The 23,300-nt window shown below is 40.9% G+C and overlaps 1 protein-coding gene across 1 annotated transcript in view; it reads right to left on the bottom strand.

Annotated features, from left to right (window-relative positions):
* Positions 1 to 292: 292 nt before the first annotated feature.
* The window catches only part of DIPK2B (divergent protein kinase domain 2B), a 55,302-nt gene continuing 32,294 nt past the window's right edge, over positions 293 to 23,300 (bottom strand). The window contains exons 3-5 of the mRNA XM_061627507.1: positions 15,637 to 15,810; positions 6,019 to 6,307; positions 293 to 2,249 (exon numbers count right to left, since the gene is read on the bottom strand). Coding sequence (XP_061483491.1) covers positions 1,909 to 2,249; positions 6,019 to 6,307; positions 15,637 to 15,810 — 804 coding nt within the window. The 3' untranslated portion in view covers positions 293 to 1,908. The remainder of the gene's footprint in view (positions 2,250 to 6,018; positions 6,308 to 15,636; positions 15,811 to 23,300) is intronic.

The raw sequence follows: 23,300 nt of genomic DNA on the forward strand, positions 1-23,300 counted from the left end.
TAATTGTCCAGTAGCAGGAAGAATGTTGGCTTGATCTTCTATTTCACCATGGTAGAAAACTGCATAAACATAACTTCCAAAGACAAGGTAATGATTCCATTTCAACATGAGGGTTGAAAGAGGGTTTACGGTTGTTCTATTGCCTCTTGTGAAAACATAGATAGTATTTTTGTTAATAAGAGTCACCTGCATTGAATTACTTTGAGGTTTAGTATCGTGTAGTAAAAGAAGAAAGTTGTCAATGGAAAAAGGACTGTACATACCAAAGATTTAGAAACTAGATGAAATCATTACAAATATGTGATAAAAACAACCCCGTGATTATAAATGGTATTAAACTAATTGGGCAATTCATTTTAAGTCATGTGAAGTACTTTGTCATAACCTTGTGGGAAAAAGTAAATGTGTTAGTATATCCACATCTGTTATGAATGTATAAATGATACATCTGCAACGATGTTACCCTTCACTACCATCAAAATCTAGATAAGTGAGCCCCATGTTACTTATATAAAAAGAGTGATGTGATGGTTGTGGCTAAACTCTGGTGCAGTGAAAGGGTGAAAAGTGTGAGCTGTGAACCAAAAGGTCCACAGTTACACCTCAGTCATGAATCTGTTGGGTGTTTTACCCAAGATATAATGTCAGCCTCAACTTTCCATCCACAATAGAGGAATAATACAGATCTATCTTACAGGGTTATTATGACAAGGAATATTTTGAACACTCTAAAAGTGCTATATAAAAGCACACCATTGCTATTACTATTATAAAAAGATAGAGCATATATTTGTTTGCCAACTCCCTTTATCTCTGTCTGATACCCTATAATTTCTGTTCTGTTGCTCCATATACCTGGACCACTCCTTGATATATCAAATCAGCTTCTTCAATAAAGCCGTAAGTTAAAATACTTGCCATCTTCCATTGCCAATTGATTCTTGCCCTCCCACATCTCTAGCTCTTCACCCACTCCCATTTTATCCATCTCGGTAAAAATCACTTGTTATGATCCTATCTCACCCCTTGAGGGCATTAAATCAATATTAAGCTGTTACAATGGCTGTGGTCTTTCTCCATCTTTCTGGAAGAGCAGGCATGTCATCAAAGTTTCCTTCCCACTCCTTCTGTGACTGGGCAGCCCCTTAGTGTTGATGTAGTCTGTGTCTCCACAGGAGCCTGGGTTATTTGCCACAGAAACAAATAACTGAGTATTGCTCTCAATACAAAGATGAAATAATAACAGCAAGATTTCATGCACATGATTGATGGAAGAAGGTAAAGTGCAGGCTGTTGGACTGTGGGGCCAGGTGTGCTACTGGCAGTTATTTTCTGCTCGGAGTCAGCCCAGAAGACAACGGAATGAAGGCAGACAGCTTATAGTTGGAAAAACGGAGCTATTCATGTGTTTCAAGTTTCCACCAGAACTGGTGGAGAGGGAGGAATGACCTGCAACAGGGCAAGGATGTTTCTGTTGTCCTGAGAGGGACAAATGATCCCATCTCCTACAAGTAGTCAACTGTGGCTATATAAACTTTTTCTAGAGAGGAAGTAGTCAACATTGTTAAAAATGGCTCAGTTCATTTTTATTTGAATAGCATGCTCTTCAACAACAAGGTGGTGAGATTTCCATACACCATGTTGAAGGCATTTGTGAAACTGAGGTAAATAGGAGACGTTAGAATGTGGTCAATTACAAGAGTTCAGAGGTATTTTGTCATGTAGGTAATGCAAGCCTTTGAAAAGTAAACTAAAGAGGACCACAGAGTTTCACCATGGAATGTTAGCACAGTGATTATACAGTGGTGACAAAATTAGTGTTTGTTGCCCACTGGGGGATTTGCTGGATGATTCTGTTCTTTTAATTTGCACAGTAGAAGAGCTATGTAGATGACAGCAAAAATTGTTTTAGGGTTTATCACTATATTTGCAATCAGGATAGCGATAGGCAAAACGAGGATCACAAGTCCGTAGAGGCTTCAAAATCTCAACCAGTACCTGAGCTGCCCTGATGACTTTCTGGTCAGTTTGAAAGTTGTCTGCACATATGCTCAGAGCGCTGTTAATCTTCTCCTGAACAGGAGGCAAAAATGTTTCCTTTAAGAGTTTGGGCAGAAGTTCCTCACAAACCATGATGAGGCTCTGAGTGTGTTTGATGGAACTACAGGATGGAAGCACAGACTGGCAGTCTGCAACCAAGCAGCTAAATATGTCCTTATGTTCCTGTTGTCCATCCATCAACTGCCTGCCTAAAAAAAGTAACAAAAGGTTTTTATTACAAACATATATGAGCAAATTCCAGAAAGGTAGCTGTTAGTTTGTGTTGCAGCAAAAGCAACAAAAGAGCCTTGTGGCACCTTAAAGACTAACACATTTATTATGGCCAGGGTTGATTTGATTTAAATAGCTTCTCTGAAGGACTCAGTTTAAATGATTTAAATCAGTGGTTCCCAACCTTTATGAGCACGGGACCCCCTTTATAAGCTGAAAAAAAATCATGACCCCCTCCCCCTAGGGAGGCAGGCTGTCTGCCAGGAAGGAAGGGGGAAAGCAGCCTTTCTTTGCAGCCTTGCTTCTTTTTGCTTCACAAAAAGCCCTCGCCTCTCATTCTAAGTAAGGGCATTGCCAGTAGCGGCAGTGCAAGGAGACGGGAATCAGTGATAGTAATCCCCTCTTCTTGCTGGTAGCTCCACCCTCAGCCTCCTTTGGCATCTGCTATGTATTTTATAAGCAGATGCCTGCCCTTAGTGCGCCTGAAAGACGCTCTGGCACTTCAGCAAAAGGCCTCCTCTCTTGTTTGGAGCAAGGGGGAGGTGTCATCTGCAGCACCAGTGGGAAGCATACAGTGTCGAGGGAGTGAAGACTTCTTTAAAAAATAACAAATAATAATTCATTTCTTTACTGTTCATGGCCCCCTCTGGATTACTTCGCAGCCCCCCTGGGGGTCCTGGCCCCCAGGTTGGGAACCGCTGATTTAAATCACAGTTTAAATCACTAGTGAGGAAGATTCTATTTAATCATCATTTTTTAGTAGAAGTACATTATTGTTTAATATAGCAATGCATATTCAGAGATGTAGGTTTGTGGTGTAGAGTGTTGGACTACGACCTGGGAGACCAGGGTTTGAATCCCCACCCAGCCATGAAGCGCACTGGGTGACCTTGGGCCAGTCACTGCCTTCAGCTTCAGCTTACCATGAAAACCCTATTTATACGGTTGCCATAAGTTGGGATCGACTTGAAGGCAGTACAGTTACATCTACACACTAAGTAATTCTTCTGAATTGTTATCAGATTAATTTTCATCAAAAAATGGGATGATAATTTGGTCATTTTAGTACTAAAGCAGAATAAACTTGTGAAATCATTCAGGAGATAAACCAGCCCCAACTATCCAATTAATCATGATATTTTTGTCATGATGTGCCAGAATCAGCACTACCACCAAACAGGCTTTTAAATTAAATAAATCAAACAATTAGAATGTTTATTTTTATGGTTAGTTTTCTTCTTCAACAATCAACAACATTAACAAAACATGCACATAGATTTTTGAAAGGTTAACTATTTCAGTTTTTAGATAAATGTAAAGTTCTTTAAAAAATATAATTTAGGCAATTTTAACAAAATCAGCGTGAGAAACTAAAAATATTGGGTGGTACAGTTAACTCAGTTTTCTTCACCTTTGCCTTTCTTGTTCATTGACTGGAAAAGAAATATAAGCTTTCCTGCTTTTTCAGTTCCCAACTTATTTCTTAATTTAGAATGAATTAATCCAAAGGGAGAAAAAATTCTCTCTACACCTGCAGAAGAGGCTACTGCTGTTAAGAGCTCGATTACCACTTCAGTGGTCTCCTCATTGTTCTTATCTACTTCATCTCCCCTAATTCACGTACACCACCTGCAGAATAGGACTGTTTCAGGTTTTCTCCCATCTCCATAAAGTGCTGTTAATCACAGAATATAATTAGAAGTTGTAAGTATTCATGATACTTTTGATCTAAGCTCTTTTTTTTACTAATTGTTTTCGAAAAATGTTGAAATCCAATTTAAATAAAACAATCTGATTTAAATTTTAAAAATATGATTATTATTTTTAATTTTTAATAAATCATTGATTTTTATCAACCCTGATTATGGCATTTGTATACCAAAAGGGGTTGAGCGATTTGTACTCTAACTGACATCAGAATCTAGATTTAAAATATTGCAGAAGTGTATAAAGATAATATTCACTCATATAACCTTATGGCAGCTTAAATATTAACTAATTATTATTGCATATGATTATATGGTTGTGGTGTTGGAGAAGAGCCTTGCAAATACCATGGACTGCGAAAAAGACAAACAATTGGGTGTTAGAACAAATTAAACCAGAACTATCACTAGAAGCTAAAATGAAGAAACTAAGGTTATCATACTTTGGACACATCATGAGAAGACATGATTCACTAGAAAAGACAATAATGCTGGGAAAAACAGAAGGGAGTAGAAAAAGAGGAAGGCCAAACAAGAGATGGATTGATTCCCTAAAGGAAGCCACAGACCTGAACTTACAATATCTGAACAGGGTGGTTTATAACAGATGCTATTGGAGGTTGTTGATTCATAGGATCACCATAAGTCATAATCTTGAAGGCACATAACAACAACATGATTATATGAAAAAGTATTATTCTTATACCCTTCTGCAATATTTTAAATTTAGAATCTGAAGTCAGTTGGAGTACAAATGGCTCAATCCCTTTTTTACTACTCCACTTGGAGAAGACATAAACAAAAAGAACAGCTTTAACCTGGCAAGGTGTGAGTGCTCCACCACCTCCTGCCTTCCCAGAACAAAAATATTCCCATATTACATCTGAGAGAAGAGTTCTGTCCCAGCCCTCTCCCAGACATGCAACCTACCTTTCCATAGCGCAAGGCCTTATTTTGCATACAGACATGTGACACTCCACTTAAACTCTGAAATGAGATGGTCCCATGAGGACTGTACTGTATATAATGTTTCTCAACTTTGGCTTTGATCTAACATTCTGATATTAGATCTAAACATTGCAGGTTTTGGTTTCAAGCTATAAAATGTACAGAGTATGTGAGCACCATCAGTCAAGCAGTCTACCTTTTATAAAAGTTGTTCTGGCTGCCACAGCTGTTTAGAATAACTTGTGGATAGGGATCTTTCATTTGGAGAACCATCAAGCTACCCATCAAACAGTATAGCAAGCATTCCTAAGACACCTTCTCTTTTTCTCTTCCTATTCTTCCAGAGGAGCTGGGTATACTTTTATAAAGTGAATAGCTGTCCCAGGACCACTTGATGAGCAGGACACTTCACCCACTTTTCAAATGCCACAGCCAGAATTGTGTCTCCTTCAGTTTCCATATTACTCACCCTTGTTAAACTAATGTGCTTTGATTGGTTCCTGCCCATATTCATGATGCTTGTTCTGTCAGATTACCTGTGCTTGCCAGATGACTGGTAATGGACCATTTAGTGTGTTTTCTCTAGTTGCTGTTACATTTTTTTTTAACCATTATCATCCACCCTGATGCTCACCTCAGACATGTTTTCTAATTGGAAGATAGCCATTCTCTCCCTTTTCTTCCAACCCACACCTTATTGTTATTAATTATATTTGCTGGTCACTTTTCTCACAAAGTGACCCAGAGTGACTTACATTAATTTTCTTGCTTTACTTTGGATCTCTCTCTGGATTTGCTTCAAGTGGGTATGTTTAGAATTGGTATGTCCTCATTTCAAGATTTCTGCCATTATATGGGTGTTTGTGTGTATGTATATGTTTATATAAGTTCTGCTGAATGTGTTAATTTCACAGCTGGACAGTATTTGATGGCTTCATATTTGTATATAGATTGCCACCTCTTATACTTTTTAATTAACTGATCTACCATCAAAACCTTGAAACTAAAGAACAGATGAATAAAATCTATTTCCCTCCCCTGCCTAGTCATATGCTCTTGTGACCAATACTTATTCAAAGATGAAGCTGAGTACCTTCCTGCTTGTCAATGACTCCCAGTGTGCTGGCATCCCGGATAAATAGATGTCCATTGTTGAAAACGCCAAATGTACCAGCATCAACATGGGTAAAGTAGAAGAAATAGTTCAGGTCATTGTTCCTCATGGAATCAATAATAGCCAGGAGCTGAAGAGCTAGGTCTGCTGCCATGTCAGAAGATAAGCCATAAAATTCCTTCAAAGGTCTAGTGCTGGTAGTAATTATCAGCCGGCCACAGGACCCTAAGTATTTTGGAAAAGGCCACCCTTCTGCTCCAGGGAAAATCTGTCCAACAGAGGAAATGCAAAATGTGTTAGTGATAAAATGGAACAGTTTATATAATGATGTGCAAATAAGAATGTCCACTTTAAAAGCCCCTTCAATCTTGCATAACTAATTGTTTCATTGTTTTGCCCTCCTCAGTTCTGCAAGCAGTGAGATGTTCCACTGCAGCTTTTCAGGTTCCATTTACTATTGAAGAAGTGAGTACTAAACACCTTTTAGCCTCTTTCCCTGCAACTGGTTGTTCTTAGCTACATGCCACCCAACTTCATATTTTTGCAAGTAGATACCAGGAATGGGACAGACTTAATAGGATGCTTATGCTATTTGAAAAAGAATATATTCAACAATCAAACAAGCCTAGGAATACCATTTCTCTTTTTTATAATATGCTAGTCTGCAAGTCCTATGAGGATTTGGGAGGGCTTAAACTGGCGTGGGAGGGAGATCTAGGTGAATCTATATCTAACGTGACCTGGAATTCTATTTAGACCAACCCCTCCTTCAAAACTAATTCAGCAGCAGTAAGGGAAACAACACTTAAGGTGGCTCATGGGTGGTACTTGACACCTGCTTGCCCAAATTATATGAACCCCACTATGTCTCCCAATTGCTAGAGAGGTTGTGTGTTAAGGGAATCTCTTTTCCATATTGGTGGCAATGCCACCATGTAGCAGGTTTCTGGGATTTGGTGTTTGATCACGTCTCAAAAATTACTAACCAGACAGTTTCCAAATCACCAGCTTTGGTGCTTCTCTTTATAAAGTTGGGACCTAATTTATACATATGGATCTTACTGTCCTGCTGGTGGTGGTGGCACACTGTAGATGATTGTGTGTGTGTGGGGGGGGGTTGGAAATCATCCTCAAAGTTCACTCTGAGTAACTGGTATACCCTTATATGGTCCCTGGCTCTCTCTGAGAAATTGACACAATCGGTTTTGGCAAGCTAGGGGTCACCCCAAACTGGGCTCCTTTGAAGAAACATGGTTCCCTTTCCTGTCATTTGTGAATAATTTGGCTGGAGGCAGTAGACCACCAAAGACAGTTCTGGAGAGGATTTCAATAAGATTCTTGTTGGGAAGCTTTTGACTGCATGCTGATCTCCCCTTGTTCCTCCCCCCCTTTTTTTCTCGATTACTTGAAATGTAATGCTGAAACTTTGTGATTATGTTTGTGATCTTTATTGTTGCTTGTTATTATACAGCCATGAGTTATACAGCCACAAGAGTGGCTGTATACTATAGCCAGCATGGATTTTTCACATTCTGCAATGTTAAATTGAAAATACCCCCATGCCATTCTGATGCTTCCCATAAGCTCATTTCAAAATAAAACCTTACCAAACTTACAGTCTCGAACTCAGAAATGCTTGCTTAACAACCCTGTCAATTTTCATGGCGATACACAAAACCGTCACAGAGAATAGACAGTTCAAAGTCTAAAAAGAGAGAAAAAAACCCAGAGCCCTTTTGCACTTTTTTCTCTGAGAGTTCTCATAATCTGTTGAAATTTATTAAAAATCAGCCATGTTCACAGAGTACCTGTAATCCTAATACTGACCTTGCCCCATACTCTGACCTTCATCTTCTGCAGTTTAAAAGTTTAAAAAATGCCTGGCTGATTTTTAATTAATTTAAGAAATTTTGGCTTGAAGCCAATTACTCCAGAGAGTTAAGGTATAAATGTAGAGAATAATGTATGTAGAAATAAAATGTTTTAATACAAACGTGTATGCTGGCAAATAAAAATACTCATAAAAGTATATAGTGCATATAGTGCATATAATAAAACAAAAGCGGTCAAAGAACAGATTCTATGCAGGACCCATGTCCATACAAGATAGAGGATGAGAAAATCAAAACAGTACCAAACTGTTATCCTAAACTGACTACTAAGCAACCGCCTATTAGCAAAACTCAATACCCAGAGAATTCAAAGTGCATATGTTGGCCAGATGCGTTTCGACTGGAAAGTCTTTCTCAATGGCCTTGCAGATGGATGTTGATTAATATTTATATTCTGGGACATGGGCTGATAGTTGGATAACCTGTAGATTCAATTTGTTCATTTCAATTTCTCAGTCATTCTCGAATCCCATTAAAAGATTTTTAACCAACACCAGACTTCTATTCCCCTGAGAGAATGGTTTAACAGTCAGCCACTCTGATTGAAGGTCTGTGAGAGGAACAGGGCGTCTCCTAACTCTCAGCACCCTTCACTAACTATATTTCCCAGGATTCTTTGAGAGAAGCCATGATTGGCTTTGAGCCATGGCATTGAGAGAAGCCATGATAAATTGTTTTAAATTGTGTTTTAAATTGTTTTTAAAATATGTGTTTTTAAATTTGTATATTTGTTTTTAATGTTTTTAGTTGTTGTAAACCACCCACAGAGCTTTGGCTATGGGGCGGTATATAAATACAACAAACAAATAAATAAATAATGATTGTCCAAAGCGTAATAGAGGCCTGGTGTGGATGTGGCCAGGGACAGGTTTGTTTTAAATTTGAGTGGGAGGTAGGGTTGCCAGGTCCAGCCTCCAAGAGGTCTTCTGTATCTTTAAAAGTTGTGCAGGGGGAAGGGAGAATTCCACCTTGCGGTTTTTTCCATTACATTGTTGCAAGAACACCTGCACTTGGCTGACATTCTCTTCTCCAAAAGATACAGGATCAGTCTCTGGCCCTGAACCTGGCAACCCTAGTGGGAGGCTGCATGTGCCTTCTGTAGAATAAAAAGGGAAATGCTGAAAAGCAATGATACTGTTGCTTCCCTTCTGCCCAGTGCCCACCCACCCAATCTCCTCCCCTCCCCCCTCCCTGCCCCTCCCCCAGGTCAGTGTTGGACTAGGACCTGGGAAACCAGGGTTCGAATCTCCACACAGCCATGAAGCTCACTGGGTGACCTTGGGCCAGTCACTGCCTCTCAGCCTCAGAGGAAGGCAATGGTAAAACCACCTCTGAATACCATTTACCATGAAAACCCTATTCAAATGTTGCTATAAGTCCAGTCGAAGGCAGTCCATTTCCATTTTCAAACATGATTGCACAGAAATAAATCCCACTGAACTCAAAAAGTATGCAAATGACCAATCCCTCCCTCCCTTCTCTTCCCTCCCTTCTCTTCCCTCCTATCCCCTCCCTCCTATCCCCTCCCTCTTGCCCCTTCCCTCTTGCCCCTTCCCTCTTGCCCCTTCCCTCTCCCTTCCTTTGCCCCTCCCCTTCCAATCCCCTCCTTCCCCTTCCCCCTCCTTCCCCTTCCCCCTCCTCCACCTCCCCTTCCTCCTCCCCATGGTCAGTTTTACCTATCTTAAGCATGATTGCACGGAAGTAAATACCACTGAACTCTATAAGCATGCAAATGATCAAATCTGCCCTCTCCTCCTCCTTCCTTTGCCCCCCTCCAATATGCTCCTTCCCCTTCCCCCTCCCTCTCCCCCATGGTCAGCTTTACCTATCCTAATCATGATTGCATAGGAGTAAATCCAATTGAACTCAATAATCATCCAAATGATCAGACCTGCCTTTCCCCTCCTTCCCCTTTCCTCTCCCTTCCTCCTCCCTTCCTCCTCCCCTCCCCTCTTACTTCTTCCTCCTCCCCTGCCCACTTCAGCCCTCCATCCTCCCCCCCAGTCAGTTTTACCTATCCTAAGCATGATTGCACGGGAGTAAATCCCACTGAACTCAAATATGCCAATGATCACATATGTCCTTCTCCCCTCTCCCTCCTGCCGGCTCCCATCCCAGTCCTCCCCTCTGCCTTTCCACCCCTCCCTCCTCCTCCTCCTCCTCCTCCCTTCCCCATCCCCTGTGGTCAGTTTCACCTATCCTAAGCATGATTGCAGGGCAATAAATCCCACTGAACTCAGTAAGCATGCAAATGATCAATCCATTCTCAGCAAACTTGCACAGGATCCCATTTCTTACCTCTCGGATTAAAAAGCAGGGAAATTCACTAATAGGCAAAAAAAAAACCCTTGCAGTTTAAGAATGTACCTATAGCCCACAGATATTTCTATCAAACTTTAAAAAGCAGGGAGATTGGGCATCTATAGTGAATGCACCAGGGGAGCAGGAGACCTGAACTCCTCTCTGAGATATTGGACTGCCCTACAAATTTGTCAAAATGCAAACACAATTTCGGTTGGTCTTTCACAGTCCAATCCACTTCCTGTGTAGCTTGGAAGACTTGGGTAACATGTGCCTCTGAGCATATGGTGAGTGGTGGCAACACCTGCAATCAGCCCAAAGAATAGAAAGAAGACATGTGCGTGCTGATCTTGTTATAGCAGGGAGGAAGCAACATTATTAAGACAGTTCATATAGTTCAGATAGTCACTTTAAATATGTCTCATTTACTTTGCAATTTTAGTGAAGTTTCCTATAGGAAATCATTTTCTTTTGCTTCTGTTTCTGTGAATATGTCAAGTACGGCAACACTTTGTGTAATTTACACTAAAAAAACTCCAAACATAATTGTGGAATAATGGCACTGACTTCTGCAGAATAGTCTCCAGCAGACCTCAGAAGTGTCTCAATTTGCACACAAAAAAACAGTGGGAGGTGATATATATTCTAGCAAAATTCTAGGTGTGCTCTATGTTTTTAATTGATCGTGCCCACCTTGCCTTAAATGAAGTGGTTTAAACATAGGAGGCTGAAAACATACATCCTCTTTTTTCCAACAGCTAGAGTCATTGCTGAAGTAGCAGTTTCAGATTCAACTGTTAATGCACCCAAAATAGAAATAGAACATAACCTCCAATTTGAAACACAAAAGGCTGTCTTCACCATCATATGACACTGACCAATAAAAAGACTTTTAAATTAATGAAAATAAATTTGACACAGATTTTTAGGATGAATAATGAGGGAAATAAAATTTTCTGGTTTAGATTCTCTGTAGAAACATTAGTAACATAGGAAAGAAGCAAAGTAAGAAGAACACCAACAATCATTCAAAAATATAATTCTCCATCTTTGGAGATGGCAGGTGTTGCCACCACTCACCATATGCTCAGCGGCACATGTTACCCAATTCTTCCAAGCTACACAGCAAATGGATTGGACTGTGAAAGACCAACCCAAATTGTGTTTGCATTTTGACAAATTTGTAGGGCAGTCCAATATCTCAGACAGGAGGTCAGGTGTCCTGTTCCCCTGGTGCATTCACTATAGCTGCCCAATTTCCCTGCTTTTTAAAGTTTGATAGAAATATCTGTGGGCTATAGGTACATTCTTAAACTGCAAGGTTTTTTGCCTATTAGTGAATTCTTTACTTGTTTGTTACAAAAATCTCAATAAAATACATTTAAAAAGAAGTGTGTACTGAAGGCTTACATGTTTTGTAATATTTTGCTTTTTTACATATATAACATCTGAGTAGATATTATGAAATGTCAAAGCAAGCACACCACAAGAACATTCATAGCAACATCAGTCCCAGTGTAACAGCAACACCCCGCCACCTCTGCCACTCAGCTCCAAAAATGTAAAGCTGATTCTCCTGAGGTAGTCAAAATAAAAACCTCCCTCTTTTACTCAGAAAAGGCAAACTAATTGCAGAGATATCTTCTCTCTGATATCAAAATGGCTCTCACCCATAATGCTCAGTAGTTATAGCATCAAGTTACTTCCATGTGAATCTCCACAAGTGGAAGAAAAGGGAACTTTGTAGTAATCAACTTTTTAAGAGTTACTTGTGTAACAAGTTGTGTAACAAATTTTAGCCATTTATTGTGGAAGGTACCCTCTGCTTTGATATCCCCTTTCTTATACAATCTTATGGATGGGCTGTAGCTCATGCCTTGCATGCATAAGGTCACAAGTTCAATTAATGTTTTTAAAGATGTTTTGTTTTAATATATTTTACAGTCTGTTTTTAAGATGTTTTAGAGTGTTTGTAGTGGTTTTGTTTGCCACCCTGGGCTCCTACTGGGAGGAAGGGTGGGATATTAATTAATTCATAGAATCATAGAATAGTAGAGTTGGAAGGGGCCTATAAGGCCATCAAGTCCAACCCCCTGCTCAATGCAGGAATCCAAATAAAAGCATTCCCGACAGATGGCTGTCCAGCTGCCTCGTGAATGCCTCCAGTGTCGGAGAGCCCATTACCTCTCTAGGTAATTGGTTCCATTGTCGTATGGCTCTAACAGTTAGGAAGTTTTTCTTGATGTCCAGTTGAAATCTGGCTTCCTGCAACTTGAGCCAATTATTCCATGTCCTGCACTCTGGGATGATTGAGAAGAGATCCTGGCCCTCCTCTATGTGACAACCTTTCATGTACTTGAAGAGTGCTATCATATCATATTAATTAATTAATTAATTCCTGGTATGTCCAGGTAGGATTGGGAGAGATCCCGTGCCTGAAGCTCTAGAGAGCTTCTGCCAGTCAGTGCAGACAATACTGAGCTAGATGGACCACTGGTCTGATTTGGTGTAAGGCAGCTTCCTATTTTCCTATTTTCAAATGACATCATATTATTTTGAAAATTTTATTAGTGGTCTTAAGGAACAGAACTCGGTGATTTATTGTTTCCTGCTTTGGTCGCAAATCTAGTCTAGTCACTAGCCTGGTAATATTCATGTGGTAGCCCCTTCCAGACCAAATAGCTGTAATGCTGTCCACATGGGGCTGTCACTGAAGATGATCCAGAACTTCCAATTGCTTCAAAATGCAAGTTCCAGGGTTCTGTATGGAGCCGGCTGATGAGATACTGATCTTGTATCAGTTTCACTGTTTGCCAGTTTGTTTTCTATGTTGGGCTTGACCTTGAGGCCCTAAAAGACCTGTGCCTTTTCATGTGTCAGCCTGCCTGACATCTTCAGTCTTCTTCCAAGACTCTACTCTAGATCCTCCCACCCACTGTCAGAAACACAATGAGTGGGAACCTGAGTCTTTTTTAGCTAAGTCCCCCAAGGCTGAAACAGCCTCTCAAGGGAGGTCATCCTGGCTCCATCCCAGCTTGCTTTTAGACTAGTATAGTTTGTTATTATTTTGGTGAAGTTTTTCCAGAGTTTTGTGTTTATTGTTGTCTTTTAGATGTTGTTAGGCTATGTACTGTGATAGTATTGGTACTGTGTCTGTTGTGTGTGTTTTTATTGTGCCTTCTAATATTGACTGAAAGCCCAACCCATTGTTTAGAAAACTGAAAGCACAACATAGCCTCATAAGACTGTTCTTTTTTTAAATCTCACCACATTTGAACAAGACAAGGTGTGGGGAACGTTTGGTCCTCCGGATGTTGCTGAACTATAGTTCCCATCATCCCTGGCCATTAGTCATGCTTTGTGGGGTTGATGGGAGTTGTAGTTCAGCAATACTTGAAGGGCCAAAGGTTCCCTATACCTGAACAAAACAGGAGTGAGAACAGGGGATAAACATCTGTAATCAGTTACGTGCAGTTGCTCTCTCACTCTCTCTCTCTCTCTCCTGGACATACACACACACTGACACCAAGTATAATTGCATAATATTTTTCTATTTTGTTCATAACTAACTTTTATGCATAGAAAAAGTCACTTCAGGAAGACATTACTTTTTATTGATTTGGTGTGTCACAATTATACATTCTGCATCTTCGCTCATGCTTAAAGGTTGTTGTTCTTTTAGTTGAAGGGTGAAGTGGAATTAATAGACCAAGTAAAGGATAAAGCTGTAAATGAGTTTTGCTTACACTTTCCCCCCCTAATTTAACAGAATTATCTGAAGTTTAAATAACACTTGCTACAATGCTACCTGAGTGGATGAAAGCACAGGTACCTCTCCTAGATGCATAAATGAGTAACCAACTTTTGCAAATTGCACAGCAATCATCAGCTTTCACTGCAAATGCTAAAGTGGCTATGTGCTGAAAAAGGTAATATCAGATACAAACTAGTGAAAGTAACAAACAATGCAAAGTAAAGCATAAACATAAAATGTATATTTTTGCAATTTACAAAAAATAAAAAAGAATGAATTTGGAATACTAATCATATTAACAGAGCCACCTTCTCCCATATGAACCTGCCAACCAGTTGAGAACATAAACTAAGACCAATTTAAGTACACATCTATCTAACTTGGCTGAAGTTAACACAAAGTTCACCTTTAAACTCTGTTTTAAGAGACTCTCAGTTGAACAGCTACTCCAAGGCTATAGTTATCTTAAAAATCCATACTAGTCAATAAAATAACTCATTGTATTTATTGGAGTTTCATTAGTGGTGAATGGTTGTTTCCACCTTTGTCAACAGTAAGAAAGAAAAATGCCAATAATCATGAAGTGTGTCTTCAATGAAAACAATAGAGGCATATAGCTGGTTAGAAAAAGAACCATATCCTCTAGAATTGTTGATGTATGTGCTCTAGCTTGGTAGTCGTGTGCATATTTTGCGTGCACAAGGCCCCCAAGTTCAACCTCTGACATCTCTACTAAAGGGGACTCACATTTGCAAAAGTCTTCCACTTGGAATCCCAATGATTGTCATTTATGGTCTGCAGTGGTCTGGGGCCCATGGTACTGTGGCACATGAACCATTTGTTTGGCTTGCTATAAGAGGGGCAAATATAGCCATGATTTCCAGAAACAAGACATAAGTGGTAAAATAGAACGAGCTGCCCTCTTAAATTCTTCTAAGTACAAAATTGCTAATGTTGAATATCTCCCGTTATGCTTTAATCAGCAGTCTGAAGTTGATGTAGAACATCACTTTGTGACTTCTCTTTGTGCTGACTTTGTCTCTCTCTTTCTGAATGGCTTCAGTGTGCACATTGGAAACCAGCTAAGTGAATTGGCTGTTGCTTGCATGAATCAACTGCTGTTTTTTGTCACTTGGTTCATTTTGCATACTTCAGTAAGTTTAATAATGGCTAATTCAAATGGCCCAGCTTGCAATGCAGATTTTCAGTATGTTGTGTGTGTATACAGTAAGAAGGTGTGTCTGTATGGTTTGATACATGCCCATAGTGGAGTTGTTTGAATTAGCTATCATAATCAGTTCATCAGAACTTGTATGTACTTAATATTACTTAACAAAATAATATATTCCCACCCACTGCCATTTTTCATTTGAGCACAGCTTATCATAGAGTGAATCACAGTATAGTATATATTGATTCTGGGTTTACAAGACTGTTCTTGATTTCTAGGGAGGTAAGCGTTCAGCCCATTTGGCTTGAAAATTTAGGCTAGTTTTTAGCATCTGTAATACTCTATGCAGCAGAGTAGTTATGAAATCTACTGATCCCTATTTTCAACCCAAGTGTATTGTTGCTCCAGTTGGTCAAAATGATGTGAAATTGGGTCTTAGGGTGGTAATTCACACTACAGGAAGACAAATGCAATTGTACCTGTAACATAATGGGATGTGCATTAACTGAGAGTGTGTAGAGGAGGCGTAGTTTATCCCGGTCTGTGAAATGGTCCATGTAGACACTGCCAGCATCTGGCACTTCAGCATATCGCCTCACTATTCGGTCTAACAGCCGTTGTGATGGGCAGCGAAGCATTGGTGTACGCAGGCCCTGAAAAGAAGAGGAGGGGAAAGGGTCAGTCTTTTCTCTGCATTCAGCAAGAGGACTCTGATTGTTGGACCTGTGTTGCATAATACGCCCCTTTGCTTGTTAAGATCCTGGTACTGCAAATGAGCACTGCTGCACTAATTCAGCAAAAGATCTGAAGAAGCAGGTACAACATGAAACTTGTGGAATTTGATGGTCCTACATTATTATTTTTTGATTAAAATCACTACTGAAAAGGGATGTACAGAAGAACTAATATGCATATACATTAGGGGTGGGATCCGTTAGCTGGTGCTGCTTTGAAGGTTGTCCTACCTGAAACCAACAAAGACAGATTCGGACGCGGAAGTGAGTTTTTCTTTAGTAGTTTTAACGGATAAAGTAAGCTCAGAGTGCTTCATTAATCAGTTTACAGATTACATAGACTTCAATCTCATAATTAGAAGATGCAAGGCATAACTGTACTGCACTAAGACATGCCCCTTCACTGACCTTAGGCCTGCGGTGATGGGTGAGGGTGGCTGGGCCAGCTCAGAAGAGTCCTCCTCAGCAGGAGGGGGAGGGCTATGTAGCAATGACAGTAGAGTGGGCAGCGGAAGGGGGTTGAGAGACGTGTGGAGAGTCCTCTTGGTGGGGATTGGCTTCCTTGCTGGTAATAAGATCCATGGGGGCAGAGGTGTCACTGTCCGCAGTGTGGAAGTCGCATACTCCTGCATACCTGAAGACACATCACTGGTGTCTTGTTCCCATTCAAAGTTCTCCTCCTTCTCCGGTGCATTGAAAAATCCGGTGATATATCCATGACTATGAAAGACCAACCCAATTTGTGTTTGCATTTTGACAAATTTGTAGAGCAGTACAATATCTCAGAGAGGAGGTCAGGTCTCCTGCTCCCCTGGTGCATTCACTATAGCTGCCCAATTTCCCTGCTTTTTAAAGTTTGATAGAAATATCTGTTGGCTATAGGTACATTCTTAAACAACTATAGGTACATTCTTAAAATCATTTGCATGCTTACTGATTTCAGCAGGATTTACTCCCCTGCAATCATGCTTAGGATAGGTGAAACTGACCACAGAGAATGGGGAGGGGAGAAGGAGGAAGAGGAGGAAGGGCAGAGGGGAGGAGGGGGATGGGAGCAGGCAGGAGGGGGAAGGGGGGAGAAGGACAGGTTTGCATGTTTATTGAATTCAGTGGGATTTACTCCCATGCAATCATGCTTAGGATAGGTAAAACTGACCGGGGGGGAGGGAGGGCTGGAGTGGGCAGGGGAGGAGGAAGAAGGAAGTAGGGAGGGGAGGAGGAAGGGAGAGGAGAGGGGAAGGAGGGGAAAGGTAGGTCATAATTTGCATGCATGGGATTTACTCCTATGGAATCATGGTTAGGATAGGTAAAACTGACCATGGAGGAGGGGGAGGGGGAAGGGGCGGATTGGAGGGGGCAAAGAAGGGGGGAGGGGAGGTTTGATTATTTGTATGCTTATAGAGTTCAATGGTATTTACTCCTATGCAATCATGCTTAAGATAGGTAAAACTTACCATGGGGAGGGGGAAGTGGAGAGGGAGAAGGGGGAAGGGGAAGGAGAGGATTGGAAGGGGATGGGAAGGGAGGGGAAAGGAAGGGGAGGGAAGGGGCAAAAGGGAGGGGATAGGAGGGAGGAGAAGGGAGGGAGGGTTTGATCATTTGTATACTTTTTGAGTTCAGTGGGATTTATTTCTGTGCAATCATGTTTGAAAATGGAAATGGACTGCTGTGATGTCCCTGTATATATAATACAGTAAATATGGTAAGTGAGGGTTTATTAGAGTATATGTGGTAAGTAGACTGAGTGAGAGTGGGGAGTACATGGGTTGGAATGTTGGAGAATGTTGTATGATGATTGGCTGAGCATTTGAGTGTCTGAGGGTATAAATGAGAGGATGACAGCTGAGAGGGGGTTGGTTGGTTGGTTCTCTGGGTTGTTTTTGGATAGGGTGGACTGGATTAGGCGGGTAGTGAGGCAGGTTATTGACGACTAGAAACATAAAGAGTAACGCAACTTATGAAACCACATGCTTGTTGACTAAACCTTTAAGTAATCTTGTTATTCCCTGTGTATATAAATAAATATTTCTTGGTTTACCAAAACGCCTGAAGGGGTGGGCAGGGCATATACCAAGGTTGGTAAACAGTATCAATGGTGGCAGCGGTGATGAGATAGTGTAACATCATCAGGTATCCAGAGCAACCCAGGGCTGTAATCTTTATAGGCACAAAGATACAGGGGGGTTGAGGCCTGTAAGTGCACCCAGACACAAAGTAGCAATAGGCCAGGAGGAGATGAAGGCACAGTCTCAAGGCAATATTGTTTACAGGGAGTGTCTGGTGGTGCTGCCCAGCAGGGGGATCTTGAGAGATCTTTGCTAGAGCCGGTGAGAAAACCATTTTGAGAGCAGGACCCTGAGATGGGGCCGTGACAAGGCGGTGACCACATGAAGGAGCCTGACAACTGCCTTCAAGTCAATCCCAACTTATGGTGACCCTCTTGGTTCCCAGGCCCAGCCTCCAAGAGGTCTTCTGTATCTTTAAAAGTTGTGCAGGAGGGGGACTTCCCAGAAGATTGCTCCGCTTGTGGCTGCCTCTGAGATGAGATCTGTCTCATCTGTTTAAAATCAGTCAAAAGGGAACTTTGACTGGTGTAAATGTTCTCCCAGGCAAGGGTGAACCGAATAGATTATCCACAGAAACTTTGTTGGGCTGTCGGTGGCTGGAATTGATCAGGAATTCCCTGGGAAAGGAAGGCATACCTAGCAGCCGAGGACGGAGTTAGGACTTCCAGCAAGCTGGGCTGAAAAAAAGCGAGACGTTTTTTCTTTTAAACGATCCACAACGGGCGAGCTTTCTTCTGTCTAATCTTATCATTTGGCTTAAATTACTACAGTAAAAGAGATTTGTTTGGGAATCAGCAATTGAGATACCTGGGTGAGTTACACTTCTCTCTTTTATACAAGGAATTAAGGAGGAGGAAAGAAAATTTAAAAAGCTTATCTTATTTTTTATGGCAAAAAGCAGGCCTGAATTTGGAAACTATAAAGATTAAAACAGATGAGGGGCAACTTACCCGAAGAGAAAATCTGATTTAGATGATTATTTGATTGATATATGTCTGGGACTACTTTTTCTTGGACTACTTTCTTTAGATGAATCTGCTGTTCGTGTATGTTACTAATTGTTCGGCGCTGTGAACCAAATTTGTTTTGCATTCTTGGACGTGTGGGAGATAAGAACTGTGCTGGCCAGATGTCAACAGGCCTGGAATATTAACTCCCTTATTGCTGGAACAAGAAGCAAATTACTCTTTGCTTGGGAATTGTGGCTATATTGGAAATTTGAAGGGGTTTTTTTTCGGCTTTAAGAATGACAATCAAAGAAGTGGCAGAGACCCTGGATGTACCCCTGGAAGGGTTTTCCTCTCTGGATATGTTTCAGAAGATAATGGATGAGATTAAGATAACGAAACAAGAACTGGGACAGAGTAGACAAGAGATGGCAACTGAATTTGGTAAAGTGAAACAGGAGTTGAAAGAAATAAAGGATTATATGAGAAAAGAAGCAGATGGACAAGCAATAGAATATGAAAAAGAAATTAAAGGGAAGGAGCAAATTCTGGAGATTGGATCAGATATATCAAATGTGGAATTGGAAAAAGATTTGGACTTTATGGCAAAAATTGAAGGGAGGATGCAAGTCCTGGAGATTGGAACAGATATATCAAGTGTGGAACTGGAAAAATATTTGGAGTTTGTGGATCCTGGAGATAAAGATTACTGTTTGGAATTCGGCGTTGTCCCTGGAGAAATTGATGAAGATATCAGAGATAAAGCTATCAATGTTTCGATGGAATTTCTGGACTGGAATGATTTGATGGAACTTGAAATAGAGAAAATTTATAGAATTAATTCCAGATATGTGACAATGGAAAAACTCTCAAGAGATGTGCTAGTGCATTTCGTAAAAAAGAGGAATAGAGATATGACTTTACAACAATATTTCAGCAACACATTCAGAATTGATGGCAAGGAAATATTTGTGAGGAAGGAAATTCCCATCAGACTCTTACTATATGACTATGACAGCAAGATTATTATGGGTGCAAGGATGGAAGTTGGAAGATGGAATTAATACTGATAATGGAAAAATGGCTATTGAAATTACTGGTCCTAGTAGACTTGATGAGATGGATTAATTGATATGTTTATTTGAAGAAAAATCGAGGGATATATTTCTCAAGGAGTGGAAACCTCTCTTTGACTTTTTGCGGAAAGAATAAAGTGATGTTAATGAGATTTGATGATTAATTAAGATAACTACTGGAGGAAAGTGATTTTGTAATATATTAAGAGACAGGTTTGTCATATATCATAGACCTATAACTGATCTGCGACAAATCGGAAGTCAACATTTTATTTTATTGTTTAATTTGTTTCTTTTTTGTTTTGTTTTGTTTTGTTTGAAAATTTGAATAAAATTAATGATAAAAAAAAAGTTGTGCAGGAGGAAGGGAGAATTTCACCTTGTGTTTTTTCCCATTACAGTGTTGCAAGAACACTTGCACTTGGCTGACTTTCTCTTCTCCTAACGATACAGGATCAGTCTCAGGCCAAGAACCTGGCAACCCTACACAGGGGGTATTTTCAATTTAACATTGTGGAATGTGAAAAATCCATGCTGGCTATAGTATACATCTACTCTCGTGGCTGTATAATTCCCCCAAGCCCTGTTGCTATAAAAGCTCAGGTAACCAGGCAAGCCTCAAGTCCACTGTGACACTTTGTGTCTTTAAAGCTCACAGCTATGAGTTGAGCCCCTGTAACCTAATACTGTTTATTTCCTTCAGGTACTTGCTCCCACCACAGATACCATGTATCTGATTAAACCTTAGCATAGCCAATGATGGGGGATGTGTGTGTGTGAAAACAAATGCATGTTTCAGAACAGATATATTTTAAAAGCACAAGTTCACTTTGGGTTCATAAGCATGTGGTTTCATTAATCATTTCTAGGTGTTTCATTTAAGTTACTTGTTGCTCTTTTTACACTTAAACTCCTACCTGATATATTCACACTAAAATATTCCTACACTACTCCACCCTCTCACCATCTAAATCCAAAATAAGAAACAAATGTTGAATCTACACTATCTACCACTCTCCCCACACCAAACAATCCCAATTAATCCCCCAATCAATCCAACTGCCAAACTATTACACACCCACATATAAACCTCTCATTCTCAGTCAATCAGCCAGTCACCATCCACCATTCTACTCACTCGTTCCTCCTCCCAACACTCACCACTTACCTTAAAACATTGTAATATAAACTTCTTACAATATCTATTAGAATATTAAAACACAAAACATTAACATAACAGTATGGAACATTATAAGGGGCACCTGGATAAAGGCTTCAGATGACAGTCTTAACAGTCCACTTGTGGATTAATATGGACTGTCCGCTTAATACTGGATTAATATGGAAGAAGGCAGTTCAGCATACATCTGTAAGTAAGTATGTAAGGGCTTTAGAGGTTAAGATCAGCAATTTCAAATGAACTCAGAAACTCACTGGAGCTAATGGAGGTGTTTCAATGAAGACAAGGTGTGGTGTGATCTGTTCCACCAATCCCAGTTAGCAATCTGTTCTGGACTAGCCATGCTTTCCAAACTGTCTTCAGAGGCAGCCCCATGTAATGTGCATTGCAGTAATCTAACCACAAAGTTACCAGGGCATGGATACTATGGCTAGGCATCTCTGTCCAGAAGGGTTTGCATCAGCTTCAACTGATAGAAGGTCCTTTGTGCCACTGAGATGCAAAAAAGAGACTGATCTAACAGCACTCCCAGATTGTGTGCTCTGGGCAGATGAATCACTAGACCAACAGCACCCAGGGCATTTTTAAGGAATTGTTATTGTGTGTCAATTTTTTTTCATTCAAATGGATTGAATGTGGAAGCCTCTGTACCATGTACAAGTCCTGATATTTAGACTGAGGAAAAAGTGGCTCAAATGGGGGGGGGAGGGGAATGACTACAGCCTTGCAAATGTATTTACACAAGCTAAATTCTTACTAGCCTGCCTACCAACCAGGAATTACATTAATTTATTATTTATTTATTTATTATTTGAGTTATATCCTGCCCTTCCTCCCAGCAGGAGCCCAGGGCAGCAATAAATTAAAATAATAATAGTAATATCTAAAACTCTAATTTCAGAACCAGATCGGTACATAATAAGACCACACTCATCCATGATTTGATCATGGATGAAGGTGCCAATTTGGTTTGCATTACTGAGACCTGGATGCGTGAGCTGGGAGTTGATCTGATCCAGCTTTGCCCACCTGGATACTTGGCACAACAGCAGCACAGGCTGCAGGGACTGTAGGGGAGAGGAGTTGCTATGGTCTACAGAACTTCCATCTCTGTCACCAGGAAACCACTCTGTCTTGGAGCTGGCTGTGAGGGTCTGCACCTGGTGTTGGGCCAAGGAGACAATAAACTAGGGTTGTTGCTGGTGTACTGTCAACCCTGCTGCCCAGCAGCTTCTCTGACCGAGCTGGCGGACGCTGTCTCGGCTGTGGTATTGGAGGATCCCAGAACGATAGTCCTGGGTGATTTCAATGTCCATGCTGAGGCTGCCTCTAGTGTTCTGGCTTGGGACTTCATGGCCTCCATGATGACCATGGGGCTGTCTCAAGTTGTCACCAGTCTGACACATAGGACAGGGCACACCCTCGACTTGGTTTTTGCTCCAGATGGAGGAAGGGGTGATCTGGAGATGGGGGGTAGATATCATCCCATTGTCATGGTCAAACCACTTCCTAGTAAAGTTTAGACTTATTGCTCCAATCCTCCCTGCAGGGATGGTGGACAGATTAAGATAGTCTGCCCCAGAGATTAATGGAATCCACTGGATCCTGAATGCCCTGGGGGAATTCCCAGGAGATAGAGCAGGTGACCCTGTTGAAGCCCTTGTCACACTGTGAGGCAGTGAGGGAGGTGAAGAAGGCCCACTTCTCTGCCATCATTGCATCCTCAAGTAGCCATCCAGTGGAGTTCTTCCATATTGTCAGGGGTCGATTGACATCAACTCTAGGAAATTGAATTTTTGGAGGCCCAATGTGAATTGTTTGCAAGGCACTTTGAGGGTAAAGTTGCTCATCTCCATAGCAATCTTGATGCCCCATCAACATCTACTGTAGTTTCCAGTTAGGTGGCCAGTGCAACGTCTGCTGCAACATCTTTGGATTGTTTTCATTTGATGCGGCCTGATGACACGGACAAGGTGCTTGCGACGATGCAGCCAGCAATGTGCTCTCTCAACCCTTGCCCTTCTTGGCTTATTAAAGCTTGCCAAAGAGATTTGACCTAGTGGATCCAGGGTGTGGTCAATGCATTGCTGCAGGAGGGAGTGGTTCCAGCCATCCTGAAAGAGGCAGTGATCTGACCGTT

Source organism: Rhineura floridana, chromosome 5 (assembly GCF_030035675.1).
Source record: "Rhineura floridana isolate rRhiFlo1 chromosome 5, rRhiFlo1.hap2, whole genome shotgun sequence".
Taxonomy (NCBI): Eukaryota; Metazoa; Chordata; class Lepidosauria; order Squamata; family Rhineuridae; genus Rhineura; species Rhineura floridana.